This window comes from Paramormyrops kingsleyae, chromosome 18 (genome assembly GCF_048594095.1).
Source record: "Paramormyrops kingsleyae isolate MSU_618 chromosome 18, PKINGS_0.4, whole genome shotgun sequence".
NCBI lineage: Eukaryota > Metazoa > Chordata > Actinopteri > Osteoglossiformes > Mormyridae > Paramormyrops > Paramormyrops kingsleyae.
The window spans coordinates 4,650,890-4,675,040 of NC_132814.1; the positions used below are offsets into that span (position 1 = coordinate 4,650,890).

The 24,151-nt window shown below is 44.6% G+C and overlaps 2 protein-coding genes across 3 annotated transcripts; one reads left to right on the top strand and one right to left on the bottom strand.

Annotated features, from left to right (window-relative positions):
• The first annotated feature begins 1,953 nt into the window (after positions 1-1,953).
• On the top strand, positions 1,954-19,084 carry LOC111833062 (nucleoredoxin-like). Of its 2 annotated transcripts, XM_072702303.1 has the most exons (9): positions 1,954-2,069; positions 2,165-2,474; positions 11,605-11,722; positions 12,132-12,265; positions 12,638-12,738; positions 12,820-12,926; positions 13,627-13,806; positions 14,293-14,417; positions 18,676-19,084. In XM_072702303.1, the coding sequence occupies exons 2-9, from the start codon at positions 2,166-2,168 to the stop codon at positions 18,856-18,858; spliced, it is 1,257 nt and encodes a 418-aa protein (XP_072558404.1). In that variant the 5' UTR covers positions 1,954-2,069; position 2,165; the 3' UTR covers positions 18,859-19,084. The 2 variants fall into 2 exon arrangements, with proteins under 2 accessions (XP_072558404.1, XP_072558403.1); XM_072702302.1 differs by having other exon boundaries at positions 1,954-2,474.
• Positions 18,993-23,721, bottom strand: mrm3b (mitochondrial rRNA methyltransferase 3b). Its single transcript, XM_023790973.2, has 4 exons — positions 23,118-23,721; positions 20,865-21,109; positions 20,530-20,697; positions 18,993-20,133 (listed from the first exon to the last, which is right to left on the bottom strand). Exons 1-4 carry the CDS (start codon positions 23,525-23,527, stop codon positions 19,550-19,552), a joined length of 1,407 nt encoding a protein of 468 aa, XP_023646741.2. The 5' UTR covers positions 23,528-23,721; the 3' UTR covers positions 18,993-19,549.
• Positions 23,722-24,151: the final 430 nt, after the last annotated feature.

A 24,151-nucleotide genomic window follows, 5' to 3' on the forward strand; every position in this document is an offset into this window, starting at 1 on the left:
AGTTCATCCCAAAGGTGTTTGATGGGGTTCAGCTCAGGGTTCTATGCGGGTCAGTCAAGTTCTTCCACACCAAATGTTGGTGATATTTGTGTACAATGCACCTCAGCACTCAGTAACCCCTCTCCGTTACTTTTTTGTTGTTCCTAAATGCTCCCACTTTGCAATAATACCACTGACAGCTGACTGTAGAATGACTAGCAGGAGAAAAATTTCAGAGGCTGACTTATTGCAAAGGTGGCATCCTATGACACTACTATGCCTGAATTGACTGAGCTCTTCAGAATGACCCATTCTTTCACAAATGTTTGTAAACCTGAATGCATGGCTAGGTGCATCTATCTATCTATCTATCTATCTATCTATCTATCTATCTATTGTCTGTCTGTCTGTTTGTTTTTGAATCTGTGACATCATTGGGTTTTCCAATTCCATGACGCATAGACTTACACATGACAATGTAGGAAATTTCTGTACTATTTAGGACTACAGGCCTTGGGATATGTAAGATTTTTTAAGGATGATGGACAGTGTATTTCTTTTTTCATTTTCCATTTACTTCTGGCTTTCTGTGGTAGCTGTGTATGCCTGTGATCTAAATGGTGTGTTAAAGTAACCCGATAAATGTGTCATTTTTTTTGAGAAAGAAGATTTTATATTTGTTTTGCTCATGATTTGGTGTTTACTAATGAAAAGATGAGGATCATCGTCTACTGCATCTTTTTCAATTACATTATCCACAATGAAAGCTTCATTTGATGCTACTGCAGTAAATCATAACAAATAGCACTTGGCATCAATTATATATTTACAAATAGAAAGTGTTGGTAGAACTCGTATTCTGTGTATAAAGGGCATTTACAGACTTCCAGTGGTCTGTGCTGTTTAAGGCTGTTAAATCACTATTGTGCTTTGGTCTTTGAGAACTGCTGGAATCTATTTGGACGCTATACAGAGACGTTTGAAAAATCACCTTTCCTTCTCGGGCAACCCAGCTGGGGAAATGTGCTCTGGCAGAGATAAGTGGGGAACGACATCATAATTCCGGCTTTTGGCAGTGATTTTCTCACTGAAAAGCCCCACACTATTTGCGCTACCATAACCTTCGTATTTCATATAACGTAAATAATGACCCTGAGCTCAGAACAGGCAGAGGGAACGAAACACAAGAGAGAAACGATAAACTCCAAAGGTCTCAGTGAGTCGGAGCGTTTTAAATGCGGTTGGATCAGATTCCGTTTACGGATTTAGATTATAAAGGCGGTGAGCGAGGGCTGGGGATGCGCGAGGACATCTGTATTAGGCAAAGAGAAGGGCTTACTTTTCAATTTTTGAGGCATGTAAAATCAGTAGGATACTATACTGCAGGGTATTTTCATTTAAACACCCTGTTGCTGAGAGCCAATCTCAATTACCAACACGCCTTCACTGAACGTGACAATTCTCGCATAAGTACATACGCTCACTCACTAAACACAATCAGTGCCATGACAAAACAGCTGGTGGCGCACTTTCTCGGTTTCGTTATTTCCCACCAATATGAAGAGATGCAGAAATAATATTTATACGGATTTTCTGCATAGCGTGAATAGCTATTTTTATAATCCGTATAAATATTATTTCTGCATCAGTTACTTTTCACAGTCGAACCATTGTAGATAAATAAATAGAATCACTGCCATCAATTGGACCGTGGGACCTGGCCAGGGTCTTTAGTAGAAATGTACAGTAAGCAACATAAATTATTAAGATTGAGGAATATACGTATTTGTGATTATACTAATTAATACGTGTTACAGAGAAGCGGATCCTTGTTTTAACTACGGTCCGGTCGTACATTTGGGCTAAGGTCTTTAATGCGGTGATTTGGTTGCTGAAGTTTAAGGCTCTTGGTTCCGCCTGCTCACCGCTGGATGTCATCGAAGAGTTGAGCGTCTCACCCGGTTTGGGATGCAGAGCTCGCTGCGTTTCCCAAGCCGCGCGTTGAGGGGAGGTGGCCGGCGTTTCGGATACACTGCATCCCCGCATGCCAGCTCAGTGCTCCGCTTTTATTAAACTAGGGGAAGAGAAAGGTTATTGGAGCCCTATAGATTCATTGATATTTTGCGTGGTTATTTTTAGGGGTAACCCCAAGATAAAAGGTGGTTTCTACTGGTTACTGCGGCAGGATGACGGAGTTTCTGGTGACCCTCCTCGGGGAGCGGTTGGTGAACAGCGAAAGGGCTGAGGTGGACGTGCAGGAGCTGGGCGGCCGGCTGTCCGTCCTAGGGCTCTTCTTCGGCTGCAGCCTCAGCGCACCGTGCCGGCAATTCAACGGCAGCCTGCGCGACTTCTACTGCAAGTTCAAGAAGGCGTCGGAGCGCAGGGAGGAGCTGGAGATCGTCTTCGTCTCGTCGGACCAGGATCAGAAACGCTGGCAGGAGTTCCTGCAGGAGATGCCGTGGTTGGCGCTGCATATCAAAGATAAGCACAAAAAGGTAAAGCGGGGATTATTCTGGGATTATTTTTATTATAAAGTCGATTCATTTTCCGGCCTGTGTTGCCTCTAGCTTTTACTCGTGTCCGTCCCACACCGAACTTTTAACTAGGGGCAATATGAAAGTGGTAAAGCATCCTTTCATTGGATGGGCTGATATGGTCAAATGCAGTGTTTCCTAAACCAGTCCTCGGGTCACACTGGACGGATTCACATTTCTGTTTTATCTCAGTTCCCAGCAGACCTGTAAGGTGTTTAGAGCTCCCAATTGCTTGGGTCAAGTGTTCTGGGAACTGGGATAAAACAAAAATGTGGATCTGTCTAATGTGCCCGAGGACTGGTTTGGAAAACACTAGTCTAATGAAATATAGATTCCTTGGTATCTTTTTAATTTTCTTTAACCGAGTCTCATGTCAAGTCTATATTTACCAGCAAATCCGATTGAGTTATTTACAGATAACATCAGTTCATTATTAAGATTTATCCCGGACACCGATGTTGTGAGATAGTGGTAAACAGATGAAGTTTTGATTAACTGCTGCAAGATGATTCCCCAGGTTGCAGCTTAATCTTAAACAGAGAATAAATATCTGCTGCTTTGCTAGCCAGTGTGTTCGGCTGCCGTAAGAGTAAAGAGTCAAGAGTCAGATTCATTTTAATTCCTCGTCATTTTATTAGTCATCTGTGGCAGAAGCCAACTTAAGCGCAGGAGGAAGAAGACTTTAATGCATAATTCAATCACAACACAACTTAGTTTCCTCTATGGGTTTTGAATTATGATAACGAGTGTCTGAAAAAGAAAGTGTATCTTTCCTTCTATATTTCCTTCTAATATTAAAACTCTTTTGGTGAAGCTATATCGAATAGGGAAAAGGTTCTATATGAAGACAATGCAGACTGAATCATAATTGTCAGAAGCCAGGAAGGTGTGTGAGGGTGACACTCGGCACATCAGCGATATACATTATGAATAGCAGCACCAGCACCCGTTAGGAGTCTTTAATATGCTTTATTCTACAGAAAAATGATCACCCACTAATGCTGGTACTCAGCCACTGAGGTGGAGGTTTAGAAACAGAACCTTTACAAGAATATGAAAGGTTTGACACAAGGTGATTACTGATTAGCAGCTACTCTGACTGTTCCAAACCCCCTCTTCCCCCCGCCCTGTCCAGACCAGCCCTCTGCCCATGTCATTGGCTCAGGGCCTGCCAGTCTGGTCATCATGTTATAGTGACTCTTAGACCAGACACTGAGGATTGTGGAGTAGGTTGTGGGACCATTACAGGCCAGGTGGAGAGGATTGTGGGACAGGTGGAGAGGATTGTGGGACAGGTGGAGAGGATTTGGGACAGGCGGGGGGCAATAGTAGATGCTGCTGGAATGAGGTGACATGGGCACCCACCTTTATTGCCGTAATCATGGACCAGTTGAGACCCCAGTGGTATATAACCAACAATGGTGTATGTATGTATTCTGCTATATGCAGCCTGTTGCTGTGTGTATGTCCAGATAAGCAACTTGCTCTCTGTAATCTGTCCTGATTTGGACTATCGCTTTTAATACATAGATAGATAGATAGATAGATAGATAGATAGATACATAGATGCATGCATACATACATATATACAGAGATGCATGCATGCATATATACATACATGTATGGTATACATGTATGTATATATGCATGCATGCATGTATACTACACATGCATGCATGCAAGGATACATACATGCATGCAAGTATACATACATGCGTGCATACCTGCATGTGTACATACATGCATATATACATACATACTTTATTATTCCCTGGAGGGAATTTCATTTTATTTCTAATGTTGTTAGTGAATATCTGCACCAATACTGCCACATGAGTCTGATTCTGCTGTGGTACAGAAGGGACATGAAGGCTTTTCGGATCTCTTGCTGGCTTTCGGACCCGCTGCCCGTGGCCTGTTGGGAACTTGGCGCAGTGGGAAGGTGCTGCTTCTCTCTTTCTGCTAGAATGAGTGTTTAGTTGCCCCATCGTGGTGCTTAATTAGTGCTGGGTAATGGGCTGATTCTGGCTTGCTTCATCTGCTTGTGGTGTGCTGTCTCTTGGCAGAAGGACACATGCATGCTTTGACTGTCTCTCTCCTGTTTTTATTTTTACTCACTCATGCCGGTGTGTGCATCAGTCGAAATGAGAAAAACTCATTGTAGGAAAGGCACAGATGTCTTAGATTACGAATCTGATTATCCATCACCATCTCTGCCTCCCTCTCTCTGTGATCCTTCCTTCTGCCTGTCTCCCTCTCTCTCTCTCTCTCTCTCTCTCTCTCTTTCTTGCCCTCTCTGTCTCTCTCACACCCCTCTCTGCTCTCGACCCCATCATTTAAATGACTGGGAATGGTGCCTGTTGTCTAATCGGGCAGATAAGCCATTGAAGTCAAGCACAAACACTGGGCACGTTAACCCTTTGTGAACTGTGCCGAAACGCCCGCGGATTCACCGTGTGCCACTGGTGTGCTGTTCACTCACAAATCCTCAGTGTGCGAGGAATCTGCATTCAGCTATGGATCTGAGTGGGATGAAAGTGTGACTGTTTTCCCATGAGTGGCAAGACAAGGTGCAGCTGTAGGCTTCTCAAAGGGTGGTGGGGGGGTATAAATCTAAATGTGTGTTGTGCAAGCCACCCCTGAGCCGTCCTGCTGCGACTGCTACCACCAATGTGCTTAATCCTTCTTAACAACGGTTCTGGCTGCCTGGAAATTGCAGGAGTCTGGATGGTGCAGTGGGTGGGGGTGGGGGTCGGGATGCCTTGGGGGGGGGGGGGTCTCCCAGCAATCTGTCCCATTAACAGACCCATTATTCTCTTTGTCCTGATTGGTTGAAAATTCAGCTTCATTTGCATAAAATGACCAATTATCCAATGAGGAGTCGTATATGTGTTTGCCTAGCAAGATAACACTCAGATTCTTGAGGTCCTTTAAGTCTGAAATAGTTCAGATTGTAGCCCTGATGAAGGATTGATTGCGTGAAAGAGATGTTCCATTCGAATAACTAGCATTAGGGTACTACAGCAGAACCCCTAACCCGTATTTAGCACCCCAGCGGTGGATTAAGGGACAACCTGTGTTGACCCTATTGGAAGTTGCCTGGGAAACACCACCGTGGGAAGTCTTTTGCAGTGGTTTCCAGGGAAACCGACCAACGGGATGTCCTTGGGCGCAGTTGGATCACTGTCTCCTGTTGGCTGTGCTGCAGCGGGCGGCGCGCTTTAGGTACTAAACTGCAGCGCACACACCTGTGTCTGCACTAACGCAAGCCTGTTCTCATTAATTTCAGATTCTCAAAAGCCAAGAGAGGTGTAGGTGTGTAAATATGGAAACACTGGATTTGGAGGGTGCTCTGAGACTACACAGAAAGGGACACTTCAATTTTTTTTTTATTTTCACATTTTATTTAAACAAGTATTTCCGAAAGTGCTCAGCTGACCCCCAGAAGCTGGGGTGTTAGTGCCTGACCCCCAGGAGAGGGAAAAAATAACACCACTGACTGGTTCTCCTTAAGGAAGTTTATAACTCAGAACAAATTATTCACTCAGTCTTCATTGTTCACTGATCACATGCTACCTCCCTGTCAATAGGGGGCAGTGTGATTTTTTTTTAGGCAGCTAGGATTATTTCGATTGCGCTGTGTTAAATCAGACTCATTGTTCATCCATTTACTAAAAAATATCGTACAGTTTTTTGTGTGCTTCCACTGTGAGGGGGAAATAATCGAATAAGAGATTAGAGCTCATGAATGGTCACATAAGGAGTGAGGGAGGGGGGTCGTGGGTCTTTGTGTTAGATGGAAAGGCAGAATGGGGCCGGGGAGGGAGAGTTCTAGATCCGCGGCCCAGACGCGGAGACAGTGATCCCGCTGAGGCGTTCTGCATCACGGCCCCGTTTACTTGCTCGCGGTTCTGGCGGGTCCCATGTGGCCGCATGCTAAAACCATATGGACTCAAGTCACACTGATTTTCAGCTGCTCAGATTCACATTGGAGCTGAAGCCCCAAAGCCTGTCTCTCAACAAAACATTTCTGCAGAGTGCCTGGGCTTTGGTGTTGTGGGTACCCAGGTCGCTGCGCCCCCTAATGACCGACTCCTGGTAGTACTGGCAACTGCACCCCGCAGCGGCTGCACGGCTTGAGTGACCATCTCGGTCCTCCTTCCCTTCAATCACAGCTCTCTCGTTTTATTTCTGAGAACTGGCTGCAGCCTTGTTTGATGGCCGACTCGTTTTATTCTCCCGTCAGTCAGCAATGTTCCTAATGCTCATAAGAAGGAAACAGCATGACCATTTTTCTCCGCCAGAATCCCAACCGTGCTTCTAGAACAAAGATGCTTATGAGAGAAGCATGTCTGCATGACTGTTTGAGCGGAAAGCGAAAGATCCACAAAGGAGGCGATTTCTTGTTCTTTTGTTGCCACATCATTCTGGCTGAATGCTCCTCTGATGAAGCTCGCCTTCACGTTTTACCCGTTTGTGTCTCATTATTTACACTTAATCAGCTTAGAAAAGGCCTCGTATTATAGTTGAACATTCTGGGAAGCCATTTGAGGTAAAGACTAGTTTGATGAACTGAAACCAGTGTTACATTATTAATTACATATCCTTTTGTCCTCAATAATAAAAATAATAATAATCGATACTTCGATATTGATATTGTCTTTTTGTCAACTGTGACCTCAAAGGCTGTGTTACCTTATATGTTCAATATTACATTATACACTAACTGTGACCTCATTTGCCAACTGTGACCTTAGAGGCTGTGCTACCTTATATGTTCATTATTATGTTATACACTCACTGTGATCTCATTTGCTAACTGCGACCTCAGAGGCTGTGTTACCTTATATGTTCATTATTATGTTATACACTCACTGTGATCTCATTTGCTAACTGCGACCTCAGAGGCTGTGTTACCTTATATGTTCATTATTATGTTATACACTCACTGTGATCTCATATGCTTACTATTCCAAATTAGTAGTTAAATGGTATTATTCCACAGGACTGTCGGATTCTACATTTTGACTCATCAGAAGAGTGTTGATTCATTTTTTGTAACCACACACACATTGTCAGCTAAGCAAATCACAATAGTCAATCAATGTGCTATTATAATCTTTAATTCTAACTAATGTTTAATATTTAAATTTAAAATGAACAGAAACTGAATGGAAATATTTACTCATTAGCTAAAAAAAAGTAATTCTACTAAGGAATGCGTTTTTGGCCTGTAAACGTAAAAATAATGCTTAGAGGTACAAATGTGTGATGACTGTGGTATATGACTGTGGTATATGACTGTGGTATATGCAGGTTAATGCTGTAAATGTGACTGTGGTATATGCAGGTTAATGCACTCCTAGCTGTGTATTATACACTCATAAATGCACAGCTGTGGAGATGACCACCCTGTAAAGCGTCTTTAAAAAGTACAGCACCAAATCCCTGGGATTTTCATGTAAATTTATTCGGCTACAAGTCCTAAGGGTGGATCTCTGTTCTGGGTCCTTTGGTTGGTCAGGGGGATCCATGTTCAGCCTTAACACACCTAACCCATACTGCTGTCTGTGCAATCCTTTATTTTCTCAGTTGGAATGATCATGTGAATAATCAGTGCTCTTAACCAAGACTCTTTGTTAATTATTTGTTAATTCCACCTATAAGAGTATATCTTCAGATCAGAGGTGGAAAGTTCAGGTGCAGAAAGTAAAAATCCAAACCAAGATTTTGTTTCAACCAACCAGTTGAGTACTCTGCTGGTTGGTTAAAACAAAATCATGGTCTGGATTTGTACTTTCTGGACATGAACTTTCTAGCTCTGTTCATGATGGTGTACAAGGTGACCAGGTGTGTCCAGATCATTTCTGGTCAGAGAATGGTCATTAAGTGGAGTGCGACCTCCATCCAGACTAGAAGGCCAGAGCATGAAGGCCAGGATACAGAGGCAAACAAACAGCACAAGGAAGCCGTTATTAACTTGTGTATATAATCAGTGTTTCCCCCAGCCGGACACCGACCGGATTCATGGTGTTCATGTGCTTCTTTTAATGACAGCAGTCAATATAACAAGTGAACTAAACATCAGAACATTTCTTTTTACGACAATTATCCACAAAGTGTGCAGCTTTTGTCACTGAAGTGTTCCTTTTGGGCTTTAAAAAACGCAGATATTTTATATTTTCCGACGCGCGCTCTCTATCCGCTAGTGGGAGTGTGCTCACCTGTGTGTGTACACGTGTCTGTGTGCACGCATCGGGCGGAACGCGATCTGCCATGCGCGATACAGAGAGCAGAGGGGAATTGTAAACGTGCAACCGTGTAGAAACAAGAATGACAAGCTGTTGTGTAAATAAGATAAATAACATAAGGCTATTTAGTTTGTTTAATAAAAGGACTGTATAGACCTGTTCTATAGGAAATGTAACCTTAAATGACTTCTGTTGTGATCTGGCGCTATATAGAAAATAAAGTCAAATAAAATTAACTTGACCTTCAAGGGGGGGCGGGAGGTGCCGTTGGTGGGGTGGGGCGCCCCCCTAATATAATGGTAGGGAAACACTGATAATATATAATTCGTTAGCTTAGCTGTCCCTTTAACCCAATTAGCGAAGCAGGAAGGCAATTTACTGACAGCTGCGTGCCTTTGTGCAGCCAGATGTTTCTCAGGAGGCCCTAACTACGGTTCGCCTCCCTGCAGCCTTCTGGACATGTGAGGAACATCAAAGGAGATGCATATGGAGATGGAAAAAACGTTGTCAGGCGGCGTTAAAAGGCGAAGCGAAACGAGGGACTCGGGAAGCATGATAACGAGTGAGGAATAAATGATTTATAAGGGCTGTTTGAGGGAGCGATGTGCCTAGGAAGCCGTGAAAGAGGGCAGAGAGAGATTAAAGCAGAATGATTATCCCATTCCTCTTACACAAGGAACAGCGTAGCTGTCCGGTTTGACGCTGATGTAGGTGTCTAATGTCAACATCTAATGTCAACATTACCAGAGCATCATGGGCAACGTCTGGCTGAATGGATCCATAAAATAACACACTGTAAACATGACCTGTTACTGTTACGAGGGTTATCACCTAATCCAGGTCAGGGGGGACACTATGGGCTCCTTCAGGTTTTACAAACTACTTTAACTCTGAAAGGCCCCTGTGCCTGGATAAATAGTTCAGTTCTTCTTGTGCTTTGACTGTTTTGTTTGACTGAAAGACTCATCCAGCTGTTAAGAACATAAGAACTATACAAACGAGAGGAGGCCATTCGGCCCATCGAGCTCGCTTGGGGAGAACTTAACTAATAGCTCAGAGTTGTTAAAATCTTATCTAGCTCTGATTTAAAGGAACCCAAGGATTCAGCTTGCACTACATTATCAGGAAGACTATTCCATACTCTGACTACACGCTGTGTAAAGAAGTGCTTCCTTAAATCCAGTTTGAAATGTTCTCCCGCTAATTTCCACCTATGGCCACGAGTTCTTGTGCATGATTATATGAGACCGACCAATCAGCACACAGCCAAACCTCAGTGCTTAAGTGAAATCTGGGCCCGTTTAATTGAAACGGTAGTTTACAAACCCTGTCGTTGCTCATGGTCAGTGGTGGAAGAAGTACTGAAGCTTAGTACTTAAGTAAAAGTGCAAATATCCTGCAAAATATGTACTCAAGTAAAAGTAGAAGTGCTACATCAACAATCTTACTTAAGTGAAAGTACTAAGTAATTACTTTTAAATTTACTTTAAAGTATTTTTTTAAGTAAAAGTACTCACACAATGGTTTGTCTCAACGTCTCGGGTGTGCCATTTTGTAAAAGAATAGTAGATATACTAACTTACGCCTCTACCGATGTCATTGCTCGTAATAATTACTAGCAACTATACAGTATATGTGTATTGGAAAGTTGGGTGTGCTTATTGCAATACTCTGCAATACTGTGTGTACCCTAACTTAGAATTATGTGGATGACAAGTTATCTACTAGGTATTACCCACTAATATACCATTAAGATAAACCAATCAGGACATGATACATCTTTAAATCATTTATGTACTTGCAAAACTATTCAACACATCTGTTAAGAGCAGTAAAAGGGAAACACAACAGTAACCAAACACTAGTGGTGGTGTGACGCCATGTTGAACGTCTCGTCTTCTTGAAATCTAGCCAGTCAACCAGCTCCTGCTGCTAATTGACGCGCGCTCTGCCATCATTGGAGCTAATAAAGCCACCTGATTGGTAGGAAATGGCAAACAACGCCAGAACGCAATAGGCTAACTATTTTTTCATGCAAGATTTTGAGGAAATTGCGTTCAGAAAATGTAACGACTAACGGCATAAATTGTAGAAATGTAGTGGAGTAGAAAGTACAGATAATTGATGCAAAATGTAATGGCGTAAAATAAAAAGTATGCATTATTATTTTTACTTAAGTAAAGTACAGATACGTAAAAATGTACTTAAGTACAGTAACGAAGTATAAATACTTTGTTACATTCCACCACTGCTCATGGTGTCCCTCCTGACATGGATTTGGTGGTCACCCTACCAGTTATATCCAAATTTAAGATATGTTGGTAAATAATATGGCCGACGTTGGGTTCTATCTCCATGGCGATGTGAATGACGGGGGGAGATGAAGACATGGGAAGAACTGGAGGAAGCTTATATAATGAGAGATGCTGGAGAAGTCATGCTGAACCCGGCTGATCTTCATCCTAGGGGATGAGGAAGACCTAAAGGCCCAGCCAGCAGCTGTGATATCTCAGTGCTCCATATAAACTATCTGTGTGTTTTCAGTGTCACATCTGCCGTTGTGCAGTTGTGACAAACGGGTGACTGTTAGCCTGTGTTTTGCAGGCCCTTATCAACCTCGCAAAGTGCTTGTCTGCCCTCAGCGACTGGCTGCACGTCGGCTTGCCTCATCACCAAAGCAATAAACTTGATTTACGCGAAGGCAGATTGGTTTAATTTTTAAACGGATATCGTGGTTGATTTTTCTAGCGTAGTCAAGAAACCAGAGTCGGCTGGGAACGGGTACAAGACTCCTCTGATCCGCAGTCAGTGCCGCTAATTAATCCCTGTCTCTCCCCCAGATGAAACTTTGGAATAAGTATCGGGTGACCAGCATCCCATTTCTGGTGTTCGTGGATGCCGCCACGGGCAAGGCGGTGTGCCGAAACGGCCTTCTGGTGGTTCAGGATGACCCCAAAGGTGGGCGCACGGCAGCCGCTTTCACCGCCATGATTTTCAACATCATGGAAATAGTCCATGTCTAGGACAGAGAACCTGCCATGTTTTTGCTCCCTCCCAGCTGTCTGTGGACCGTCTGTGAGTCTCCAAAGGCTGGATTGGGAAACACTGCACTAGAGGCATCAGTATCTGGTGGCAGTGGCATATAAGAAGTAGACACTGATGTATTCAGTGGTGGGAGTGGTCATCCGGGGGGGGGGCAGAACCTGATTATAACAGTGTGTATTTCTGCAGTTGCAGAAATGCCCAGTTCTATCTGTCTTTAATCCACATCTTGCTTCAGCGTATAATCAAGCCCTGCACCCCGTGACCCCCCCCCTGCCGCCCCCCCACTCCTCACCGCCCCCCCGCTCCTCACCGCGTGCTACAGGGCTGGAGTTCCCCTGGCGGCCCAAGCCGTTCGCCGAGGTGGTGGCCGGACCCCTGCTCAGGAAAGACGGCCACGTGACGGACAGCAGCTCCCTGGATGGCTCCTATGTTGGAGTTTACTTCTCTGCCCACTGGGTGAGTTACCCAGCGCCTGTCCGTGTAGCCGCTGTGTGTGGCAGTCCTCGTTCCTCTCATTCTCACGCGTGCGTGCGTGTGCGTGTGTGTGTGTGTGTGTGTGGGTGTGGGTGTGAGTAATGTGTATATGACATTTCGGGGACATTTGGTGATAAAAACCTTTTTTTTGACATTGTGGGGATCACTTTTTCAGTCACAGTTTTATAAAAAAAATCTGTGACTGCAGTCAAAACAATTAAAATGCCAAAACACAAAAGGGATTAGAGTTTTGCCCATAGAAATAAATGGAGAGTCCCCATAAAGATATAATTATGAAGCTGTGTGTGTGTGTTTAGTCCCCTCTCATTCTCGTGTGTCTGTCTGTGCTGCTAGTGTCCGCCATGCCGCAGCTTGACCCGGGCGCTGGTGCAGTCCTACCACAGGCTGAGGGAGGCGGGTCACCAGCTAGAAGTCGTGTTTGTCAGCGCCGACAGGTGAATCGGCGCCGCCGTGCAGGAGCCCGTTTCCCATGGCAACAGCCCTTCACGCCTGTCACTCTCCTGCGCCCCCTGCAGGTCTGAGGACTCCTTCATGCAGTACCTGAGCGAGATGCCCTGGGTGGCCGTCCCCTACGCCGACAAAGCCCGGCGCTCACGGCTCAACCGGCTCTATGGGATACAGGGTACCTGCCCGCCTCACTGCCACCCTGATCGAGGGCTGGGGGGGATTTCGGGATCTCTGGGATTCTACTTTATGGTGTAACATGGGACCAAGGTTCAAGTCTCTGCGATGACTCCATCTGTATAGAATTTGCATGTCCCCCCCATGTCATCATGGGGTATCCTCAGGGTACTCCAGTTTTCCTCTTCGAAAAACATCCTGAGGTCAATTGGAGTTGCCAAATTGTCCCTAGGTGTGCATGTATGCGAGAATTGTGTGTGTGTGTGTGTGTGTGTGTGTGTGTGTGTGTGTGTGTGTGTGTGTGTGTGTGTGTGTGTCCTGCGATGAATTGCTGCCCAATCCTTGGTTATTCCCTCACTTTATAGGATAGGCTCTGGACCCCCGTGACTCTGTATAGGGCAAGCGGGTTTGGAAGATGGATGGATGGATGGATGGATGGGTGTAATATGGCCTGGTTTTTGATGGGGAAAGGTGAAATAGCGTAGTTATGGGGATGGGTGCTTATCTCCATGGTTCAGACCACTGTTGTAGCCTAGAGAAAATGGAATGACCTGTTCCTATGAGACTGTACTTTACTGTGATTGGCCACATGACCTGTTCCTGTGAGACTGTATTTTACTGTGATTGGCCACATGACCTGTTCCTGTGAGACTGTACTTTACTGTGATTGGCCACATGACAGACCCCCGCCCCCCCCCCAGGAATCCCCACGCTGATCCTGCTGGACACGGACGGCCGGGTCATCACGCGGCAGGGCCGCGCAGAGGTCTTGAGTGACCCGAACTGCTGGCGGTTCCCCTGGCATCCACGACCCGTGCTAGACCTGAGCGAGTCCAATGCCGCACAGCTGCACGAGGGGCCCTGTCTGGTGCTGTTTGTGGGTGAGCACCGGCACGCAGCAGCCAGGACGTCTATCAGCTTGGACAGGAAGCGACTCGTGCCCAAAGTGTTAGTGGTATAGTGGTTAGCATAGCTGCCATAAAAGCATCTGATCCGGGTTCGATTCCCGTGGAAGCTACAGGAGGTGGTGTGTGGCTCAGTGGGTTAGGACTCTGTCCCCATGGTCAGAAGGTTACTGGTTTGAATCCTGGGGCTGGCAAAGTGACACTACCTTTCAGCAAGTCCCTTGGTCACTGATTACGCCAGGGCTGCTGCATAAATGGTTGCCTCTGTGTTTCTCAAAGGAGAGCAAGAAAGGACATACAAATTGGAATAAAAAACATCATTTCACCTTCAAACCTTGCACCATTTCTTATTGGTCAAAATATGTGTCAATTCTGCTGGCACTTCCTTCTTATCTCAGTTGTCCCCCCTTCAACTTACGGTCCAGATCACTGTAGCTGACCTAAGGCCATTTTGGGCTTCAGATGCAGAGGAGGAGGCGGAGCTGGAGCCGGCACGGGAGCTTCTCCGGCCAATAGCAGAGAAGATCCTGGCCAATCACAAGGCCAAGGGGGAGGAGCCGCCCCTGCTCTTCTTTGTGGCTGGAGAGGTAAGATTAAGAATGTGTTTGACTTCAAGGTGAGTGCGTTTGTGAGATGTTCTCTTGAGGAGATGTACTTTCTTAATCTCTGTGTGTTACCATTTGCTGTGGGAATGTTAAGTGCTGATGATGACCTTGGACTCACTCATCATCACAGAGCTGAGCGTAGCAGGCAAGGGGCCCGTGGGAGTTTTAACTACACAAAAATGTTCTCAGAGCAGAACAAAAAATGATTGGCTCAGAGAGATAACCAATCAGATTGTAGAAGAGGTGGGTCCAAGCAACTAGAAAAGGCAGGACCAAGATATCTGATTAGTTGGACCTGCCTCTACAATCTGATTGGCTCAGAGAGAAAACCAATCATTTTTCTTTCTGCCCTTAGAACATTTTTGTGTAAGTAAAACTCCCATGTGCACAAATCAGTGGGACACCTGTATGCTCCTTGGCAAATCATGATGGCATTCATAAATCTGCTGGACACCGCCCCCCCCTTGTAAATGCGGAAGCTGCATTTACAAGATCCATGGATACTGGAAAGCTCTGGCCTGAATGAGGTGATTGTGGTGGCTGGGCAACATCTCACATCCCTTGGATTTTCTGTGAGGCTGTTTCAGTCTTGTGCTGGTATGGTGGACTTAATTCAGGCCATTATGCAGCCATGCTGGACTTTGATCTTCTTTGTGCACTTTGGCTGGAATTTTTGCAGAATTCAGTCTCAATGTTTCCAAATGAATTACCTGCCCTGAATTCACATTTTATGTTCCTCTGAAGAGACATGTGCTGGGCCAGATGATGTTTTGTAAATTAAGATTTTTAATCACACAAATATTAATTAATCAATTAATTATTGTGCTTCGTGGCTTGATTGTTGGATGGGATTGTGGGAACAGCTGTTTTATCTCAATTAAGTTTACGCGTTTTATATTTGTCTGAGGTCTGTGCTGCACCAAAGTAAAGTTAATTAAATAGATTTCACTTATCTGCACAAAAAAGTAGCTAAGGGAACTGCAGCTTGTAATTATTAGCAGTAACCAAACCCACAGAAAGCATCCACATGCTGGTTTGAGGTTCACTAATGGGAAAGATCTCCGTGTCAAATTCAAGTCAAGATCTTAAAGAAGGCTGGTCTTTATGTTTGAAGTGAAGGACAATGGGTCGTTGGTGCCACCTACTGGTTAAGAGCGCTGCATGCTAAGTGAGTACCTCATGGCCTGTCAATTGAGCACCTTGTCAGGGAGAGTTAAATTATGTCCACCAGGGGGAGCCTGAGGGAGCTGGACGTCACACAGAGTACAGTGAGTCATTGTGGAACGGCAGGTGCCATGGAGTTGAGTCCTGCTAAACAGCTCTCTGATTTCGACAGACCAGCATTCTGCTGCGCTGTTAACCTGCTATGATAGTGATGACACCCGATTGTTCTCAAAATAAGCTGGGACCCAGCCTGCGTGTGGCAATTAAGATTGCTGTCTTATTCAGTAAAAGAGAATAGACGGTAGCCTGTTCACATGGCAAATATGTCATTTATGTTGTCCGTGTCAATCTCATGGTTACAACAGCATTAAACACTTAGCTACCCTTAAGAACATAAGAACTATACAAACGAGAGGAGGCCATTCGGCCCATCGAGCTCGCTTGGGGAGAACTTAACTAATAGCTTAGAGTTGTTAAAATCTTATCTAGCTCTGATTTAAAGGAACCCAAGGATTCAGCTTGCACTACGTTATCAGGAAGACTATTCCATACTCTGACTACACGCTGTGTAAAGAAGTGCTTCCTTAAATCCAGTTTGAAATGTTCTCCCGCTAATTTCCACTTATGGCCACGAGTTCTTGTATTTGAACTAATGCTAAAGTAACTATTCGGTTGAACAGCATCCAGACCTGTTAGAATCTTATAGACCTGGATCATGTCCCCCCTCAGTCTCCTTTGCTTGAGGCTGAACAGATTTAGCTCAAATAACCTTTCCTCGTATGACATTCCTCTAAGACCAGGAATCATTCTTGTGGCCCTACGCTGCACCTTTTCTAAGGCCGCTATGTCCTTTTTAAGATATGGTGACCAAACCTGCACACAATATTCTAGGTGAGGTCTCACCAAGGAATTGTATAATCTTAATGTCATATCTTAATGTCAGATCTCTTACCAATAATTCGTTTTTATTTATTTATCTTATGTTAACGATTTTGGTCAAAGCAAAAAGCAACAGAGCAATTATCCCACCTAACTTACTTTTATGAAATATTGCGACATTTACAGAACAATAGAGTCTGTTAAGTTATTGGTGATGCGGCGAGTTGTGATAAACACAATTCAGTGCCGATGAATCAACTGATATCGTCTCTATGAAATCCAAAATATTTACATTCAGGGGAAGACGAATGTCTTTCGGGGATCAGCTCTTGTTTGCGTTTCTCCTCCTCAATCATTTTATTAAATTTCTCACAAAGTCCGACACCAAGGATGAACATGATTGACTGGGAGAGCACGTGCAGAGCTCATGCAAAAGCAGCGTCAGTAAAGATTGACTTTGCAACATATACTGCATAATCTTAAAAATGAATAATCATTAAACTTTCAAAGCTTGCCAAGTGTCTTTTCCTGCGACCGAGAAAAATATTTTAGCGTGACTTATTGATGTCACTTATTGATGACTCAGCCCAGCTCACTATCGCGGTCCTTGCCATGTGACAATTACTTGTGCATAAAATGCGATGTCGATATTAACATCACACATCGTGCAGCTTTGAGTCTCTTCCAATGCCAGCTAATATCTCCGCGAGATCACACCTCCTTTGAACGTGTCCGTTTTATGCTGATAGGTACGACCACGCGTGTTACTAATTACCATCTGAAATATTCTCCTTTGTATTAATTACAGAGCTGCTGTCCATTATTACCACTGACTTTAACAGTCGTCTTATACCGGCTGATTTTAATACCCACACAGATAATTCCATGGACAATAATACCAAAGAAACGTTTATTGTATTTGGCATTTTTCAAATTATACGCACGTAAATGGTCCCACCCTGAAATTGGTTATTAGTCGGAATATCAGCATATCCTGGGTTAAGAACCAAACCCTCTCTTGCTCTCTCTCATTATCCAATCTAGATAAGTCTCTATTTAAAAATGGTACATTAATAAGAACAGCATCACTCTACTCATGCAGGCTACATCCATAACACCAGGCATGATTTCAGATATGCTGCTTGATAGCATTAATTCAAAAACTGTGAACATTACTGCTGCCACTGCACCCAAAGAGAAAATTGAGAAAATTCAAAGTATAATGAAGAAATATAAATACAAAAGTCTGAAAAGAGATGCAGGAAAGCTATGCTAAAGATCCACCATGACATTTATAAGGGGGAACCTCTTGGAAATCACTCCATACAGTCCTTCTGCCCTGAGCCATAAACAGGAATATCAACCACAGCTGGGCCTTATTTGCTGCTACGGACAGATTAGCAAATCCCCCAAAACCTGGAACCACTCAACTTCTCTCCGTTAGCAAATGAAAAATGTTCCAAGCTAATGATAAAAATCAGAGAGCTGATCCTGACTGTCGGCTCCTCGCTAACATGCAGGCTAAGCTATCGTCACCATCACACAGAAATACTTCAGCACCTGAGCTGCCATTTAATGCCATCGTCCGCCTGACCCCGGAAGATACATCATCTTAAGTCTGCTCTCCTCACCAGCTTCTTAAAAAACATTCCCAGCTGCCTTGAAATACACCACCTGCGTATAATAAATGGCTCATTCCTATGAAGCGCTTTTCCCAAATCAGAGACAACTTCAGTTATGTAAACCTCTCCTAGAAAAGAGAAACCTGGATGATTCTATACTAAACAATTCATAGGCAAGACTGACAAAGTCATTTTCAATCAACTCGGCCAGCTCCAGTAGCTGTTTTGGCAAATCTCAAATCTGATTTCCAACCACATCACAACACGGAGACAGTTGTCATAAAGATACAAAATGACATTTGTTCTAATACAGATTTGCACTGCTAGACCTTTGTGCTCCCTTTCACACTGTTGACTGTAAACATACCAGACAGATTGTAAATCTGAGTGGGACTCCCCAGAATAAATCTCCACAGCTTGGAGTCTTATATAGAAGGCAGAGGCTACTTTGTTGCAATTAAAAAACCGATGCATCTGTGATTATATTTGGCTGGACCCTTTTGGTGTTGGATGCCAAAGGCTACAAACCAGCTGTTACAGATCGATGAAAAACATGACGTCTCATTTGCCCGCAGGACGACATGAGCGACTCTCTGCGCGATTACACCAACCTGCCAGAAGCGGCGCCGCTGCTCACCATCCTGGACATGTCAGCTCGGGCCAAGTTCGTGCGTGACGTGGAGGAAGTCACTGCCGCCGTGGCAGAACAGTTTGTGAGCGACTTCCTGGCAGAGAAGCTCACACCAGAGCCCATCTGAACCCGGATGAGCGCACGCTGAACCCCTGCTCCCCTTCTGATTACAGACATCACTCCCACACAACGCAGTTTATGTTCAATTTGTCTTTTCACACACCATCCCCAAAAAAAAGAAAATCAGCATATGCCCAGCAGTCTAAATATCAGCATTGTTTTTATTTTTCCATTTTTTAGAACACAGATGTGTACACGAATTATAAAAACAATAAAGTGAAAGCTGTTGACGACTCGGGGCACTGAAACGTTAATTATATCCTCTGCCATTGTGTATTCCTTTGTTGATTGTTCACAGGATCGCTTTAATTATCTCCTTATATTAGCAAAAATGAATTGCGGAAACTTTTGTGCTGCATGTCATTTACCGAACTGCATAGCAGTAGATTGTCCCGGAAGGTGCAGTCCATAACATGCATGGTTCAAGTCTGAGATGTATGTTTAAGTTAGCAAGTTTTGCCATATCATCCACAAAGTTAATGTCTTATTTTTGTATTTGCTTCAAAATTTCACAGCAGACGGGTGTTTTTACTTTCCCGTTCATATTAGTTGTCCTTACACTGCCTGAGCCCTGGCTGGGGGGGTGCAGGGGGCGGGAGCACCTCAACTGTACAGGAAACATGGCATCTCTGATATTGGTTAACAAGTTGCCCCAAACGAAGGGGGCACAGACCTGGGGCTGAAGGCATGGCCTGTGATCAGGAGCGGTCACTCTTCGCTCCACCCTGACCGTCTGACCCAATCAGCTGTCTCCTGCCCTCAAAGAGCAGGACACTAGCTGCCATGGCGGAGTTCAGGCTGTCCATGCCGGAGACCATGGGCACAAAGAGTCTGAGGCCACCGGTCCGCTCGGCCAGCTGCAGCGCCTCCAAGCTCAGCCCGTGAGTCTCCCCACCAATCACGAGGGCCGTGTGGCTCACCGCCCATCGCTCGTGGTACACCCGGGCGCCCACCACAGGCAGACACACCGCCGGCTCCTCATCCTCAAGCTCTTCATCAGAGTCCGACTCCCAGGCACCGGCCGCATGGGTGGAATCGGACGAGCTTCTCACCCAGCCGTAATCCCCCGCCTTTCGAGAGGCCGGCAGTTTCAATGGCTCTACTTCCCCCTTGGCCCCCTGGTGGATATTGCTGGTACTGCAGTTGTCGGCCAAGTGGATGGTGATTGCAGGCGGGAGGTTGCCAGCCACATCGCCCCAGCCCAGGCCGGGAATTATGGGTAGGCGGAAGTGAGCGCCCATGGCAGCTCGCAGCACCTTCGGCTCCCATACGTCCACACAGCCTACAGCAGACAGGCAGACAAGCAGGCATAAGGCACACTTCTAGCATGAATTTAAGCTCTTAGCTAGCTTACATTGAGGCATTATTTGAATTGTTAAATTCAAAACAACCCAAAATATTACTATTATGATTTAAAACTTCACAGTGAGGTAGACCTATGCCTATTTGCTATTTACAAGTTAAGCCATGTAGCTAACAGTTACATACAAGAAAAAAAAAGCCCCCACATGCACCCTGCTGTATGTTCATCTTCATGTACATATTGCTTAAATGCCTTTAAATGGCATCATCCACTCTGCACCATTTCCTCTGATCCCCCATACTGCTTTCTCCACACAGCAGCAGTCACCGTTCTGCTGGGGAACACAGACTCTCCATCGCCCCCTTGTGGTCGTACCCTTGGTGAGCAGCACGCTCTGGCAACCGGCGGCAGCGGCACAGCGCAGGATGGTGCCCAGGTTCCCCGGATCTCGCACGTTGTCGCAGATTAGATGGAGGGGCACGGCCTGGTCGCGCTGGTCCTTGGGAAATCCTAGCCGCTTCGCATCCGGCTGTGAGAATATAGCTGCAAGAGGGGAGGTAAGTCCCATTTGGGTGCTAGATGGCGCCAGAGAGCTGCTGAACACTCCCACCAGCCAGGCATTGAAAAGGGATTTATGTATAGCCATCTGTCAAGGTGCCATTACATTAATCACTAATTTTAATTGAAGCTTGGCGGGGAGGGGCACATACCGATCACTCCCTGGGGAGTAACAAGGTCTGACCACGTCTGAATGTCCTCCCCCTTCACCTTGACCAGGCTGGCTCGCCGCAGTCTGTCCAGGGGCAGCTCCCGTAGCTGCTCCATGCTGCTGAAGAAGAGCGTCTGAGGGAGGGCGCCGGCCAGCAGCGCGTCACAGATCAGCCGCCGCCCCTCCAGCAGCACCTTCCCCTGCTGCTCCCGGTACTTCCTGGAGCGAGCGATGCTTACCGCCCTCCTGTGGAAATCAACAGAAATGCACCACATTCCCCTCTTAAAAAACTCAGGTTCTCACAGTTTCCCAAATATCTCCTTTATACAACTATAAACATCCGGGTCACTGCAAGCAGCTGCATACAATTCTGAGATAAACATACATTAGTCACAGTATGTTTCTTGTCGTATCTACTCCATGGGTATCATTTCTCATTGGTCATTGTCCAAGGTAGATGCCTACATTACCTAGAAATTACCTCCCCTTAACCCCCAGCTCCCTGGGCGCTGCCCGTCACGGCCAGAAATCAAACTGGGGGAAATGTAATGGGAATTTCCCCAAGGTGATCAATAAAGTATCAATTATCATCATCATCATTTTGCACCTTATCGCAGTTTGATCCATGCCATCATTTTGTAGTGTTTGTAAAGTTACTTTTTCTCCCTGGTGTTCTATATTGGATTTTATTTTTTTTTGGTACTTTTTCTGTAAAATTCTGTAAATAATGTTTTTACATTCCGATTGTTATTTTGTTCTTTGTTATCCGTATAAAATGACTCTAGGACTACAAACATTTTATTGATTCCTGAAGGAGAAGGTTAACTTTTCCGCCGTGACATTCTGCATTTTAGTTTCAAGAACTCATGAAAAACAGAGGATTAGAAACTGTAATGGGGTATTGAGGAAGCATAAAATTAATGGACTGGCAGCCCTCCCGTTCAAAAGGCTCCTTATGACCTATGTCCCATCTTGCACCCTTTGGTCACCCAAACACTGTTTGAAACGCCCTCCATCATGCAAGAAGTGTCACTCCAGACATTCCTCATGCGTTTCCCTAACAGTGGAATGAGCTGCTGAACCACATACGGTTATCAGACTCCCTCTCTACCTACAGCAAACGCCTCAAGACCCATCTGTTCCATGAATTACTCTACTAAACCGATGTGTCTTTACGTTTTTGAACGCTCTTATGTTGCACATCTGGACCTTGAATAGTCTAACAAAGTTGGTGTGTACCTCCTGCTCCAATACTTCTTACACTTGCCGTTCATTGCAAACTCAGTCTAGCTGCACTTGTGCTTGGTTGAGTCTTTGACAGAATGAATGTTTGCAATGTACTTCATGTCACTGGTACGTCGCTTTGGACAAAAGTGTCTGCTAAAATTGTAAATATACATGTTAAGGCGTTTAATCTAGGCAGCGCGTGAATTAGTCACCGGTAGTAGTGATGGGATTTATGGCTCTTTGAGGGGATCCGGATCTTGGCGATCCGTTCCTTTCAAAGAGCCGTTCAAAAGAACGGCTCTTTTGGCTCTTTTTAAATATTTAGTCAGTTTTAAGAAGCCAGCTTGGGGGCATCTCAGTTTATCCTGGAAATAATCACTGGGAGGAATGATGAGGTGAGATTTGTAGTCAAATAATTAAAACTCAGATATCACACACCAATATCTGAGTTTGAATTATTCTGAAATATTGATTATTACCTCATTTGTCATGTGTGGACTATATTCCATATGGTTGCACAACATCCCTCTGCTTAGACAGTGACATCACTATTTTGGATTTACCTTTAGTACAAAGTGTGTGTATGTGTAAAGCTACGTTGACTTGTTATTCATACAATACCTACTCACAAATAAACATGAAAAACAAAGCCGGCTGCAATGAATTTCTGTGCAAAACAGCTTTTACTACAAACACTTCCACACAATGTGGAAGTGAAGGATGCGTGCACAACTATCATCATGCTGTTAGGCAGTAGCACCCCTGCGCTGGGTGCGCCCCTCCCCCTATAACTGTTCTGTCTCGCGGAGGAGCTAATTTGTGTGCATCTGTGTGAAACACGCATAGGAAAAAAAGAACGACAGAAAGAACGGCTCCCATCGTTCATGTTTATGAGCCGTTCAAAAGAATCGGGTCGTTCGCGAACGTCACAACTCTAACCGGTAGATCTTTTGGTTTAAGTTGGAGAAACTGACACTACTACATTGTAACAACCTCTGTAATCACCATTGTAAGAAAACCTACTTACGCTAATCTCTTGTCACCGGCGAATGCCTTTTCGTACCGCAATCCATCCAGCAAATCTGAAGATGTATCAGATACTTTTACTGTTGCCTTATTATTATGTCGATCCGAATTTTTACTTATAAAGTTAGGATCCAGGTTTTTCTGAACTGCCGTTTTGAGGTTTGTTTTTGACCATTTCGCCTTGTCCTTCTGGCCGCCAGGAGTCCGATGGTGTTCAACCACAGCTTTGGCCGGTGTTGGTTTGGGTGCCTTTCCAGCCTCATCCTCCGGGTACAGCACTCCGACAGGCCTGCGCCTGAGAGCGCGTACATACCTCTTAATATCTACTACCGTATTTTCCTTTGCTAACAAAACCGTTCTAGGTTCAATACATATAAGCTGCCGACCCACGCTTCTGATGAACGCTGCCATGTTTCAGAATTAACACCAGTACCCTCATTGGCTACAAACAACACGTGATTCAAAACAGCTCTAAGGTTGAATAATCGAACGTCGTTCATTTTGTAATTGTTATTTTAATAATAAATTATGACAACCTTCTTGTTATTTTTAGATGTCGAAATACATATAATGGCAATGCGAACAATATACTAGCTAACATTGTAGAAGCGCCAAACGGTTCACCACTAGACACAGCTCATAGATCACAGAGTTCGAGAGCTGAAGGCGCAGCAAGCTGCACTTGACTCTGAACTTCTAATTGCGGATTCATTGAACCGGCATATTTTTACATTTTCATATGGTTTTCTAGAACTATGACTATTGAGGTGAAGCAGAAAACATTCCTATGAAACCTTTATTAATTCTAGCTTCACGCGCGTTTGGATCTAAAGATTTAGGCCTATATTTCACATTTAAACGTTAATTCCCTCCCCATTGTTTTACACTAATCCATGCAAATCGTTTCTCTTGTATGGAATGACATTAACATTTTATATTTATAATAATAAAGAAGTTATATCTTTAACAGGAGTAATATCGTATGAAGACTATAGTCAGATTTCAATAATATAACAACCGGCAAATTAAGATAAC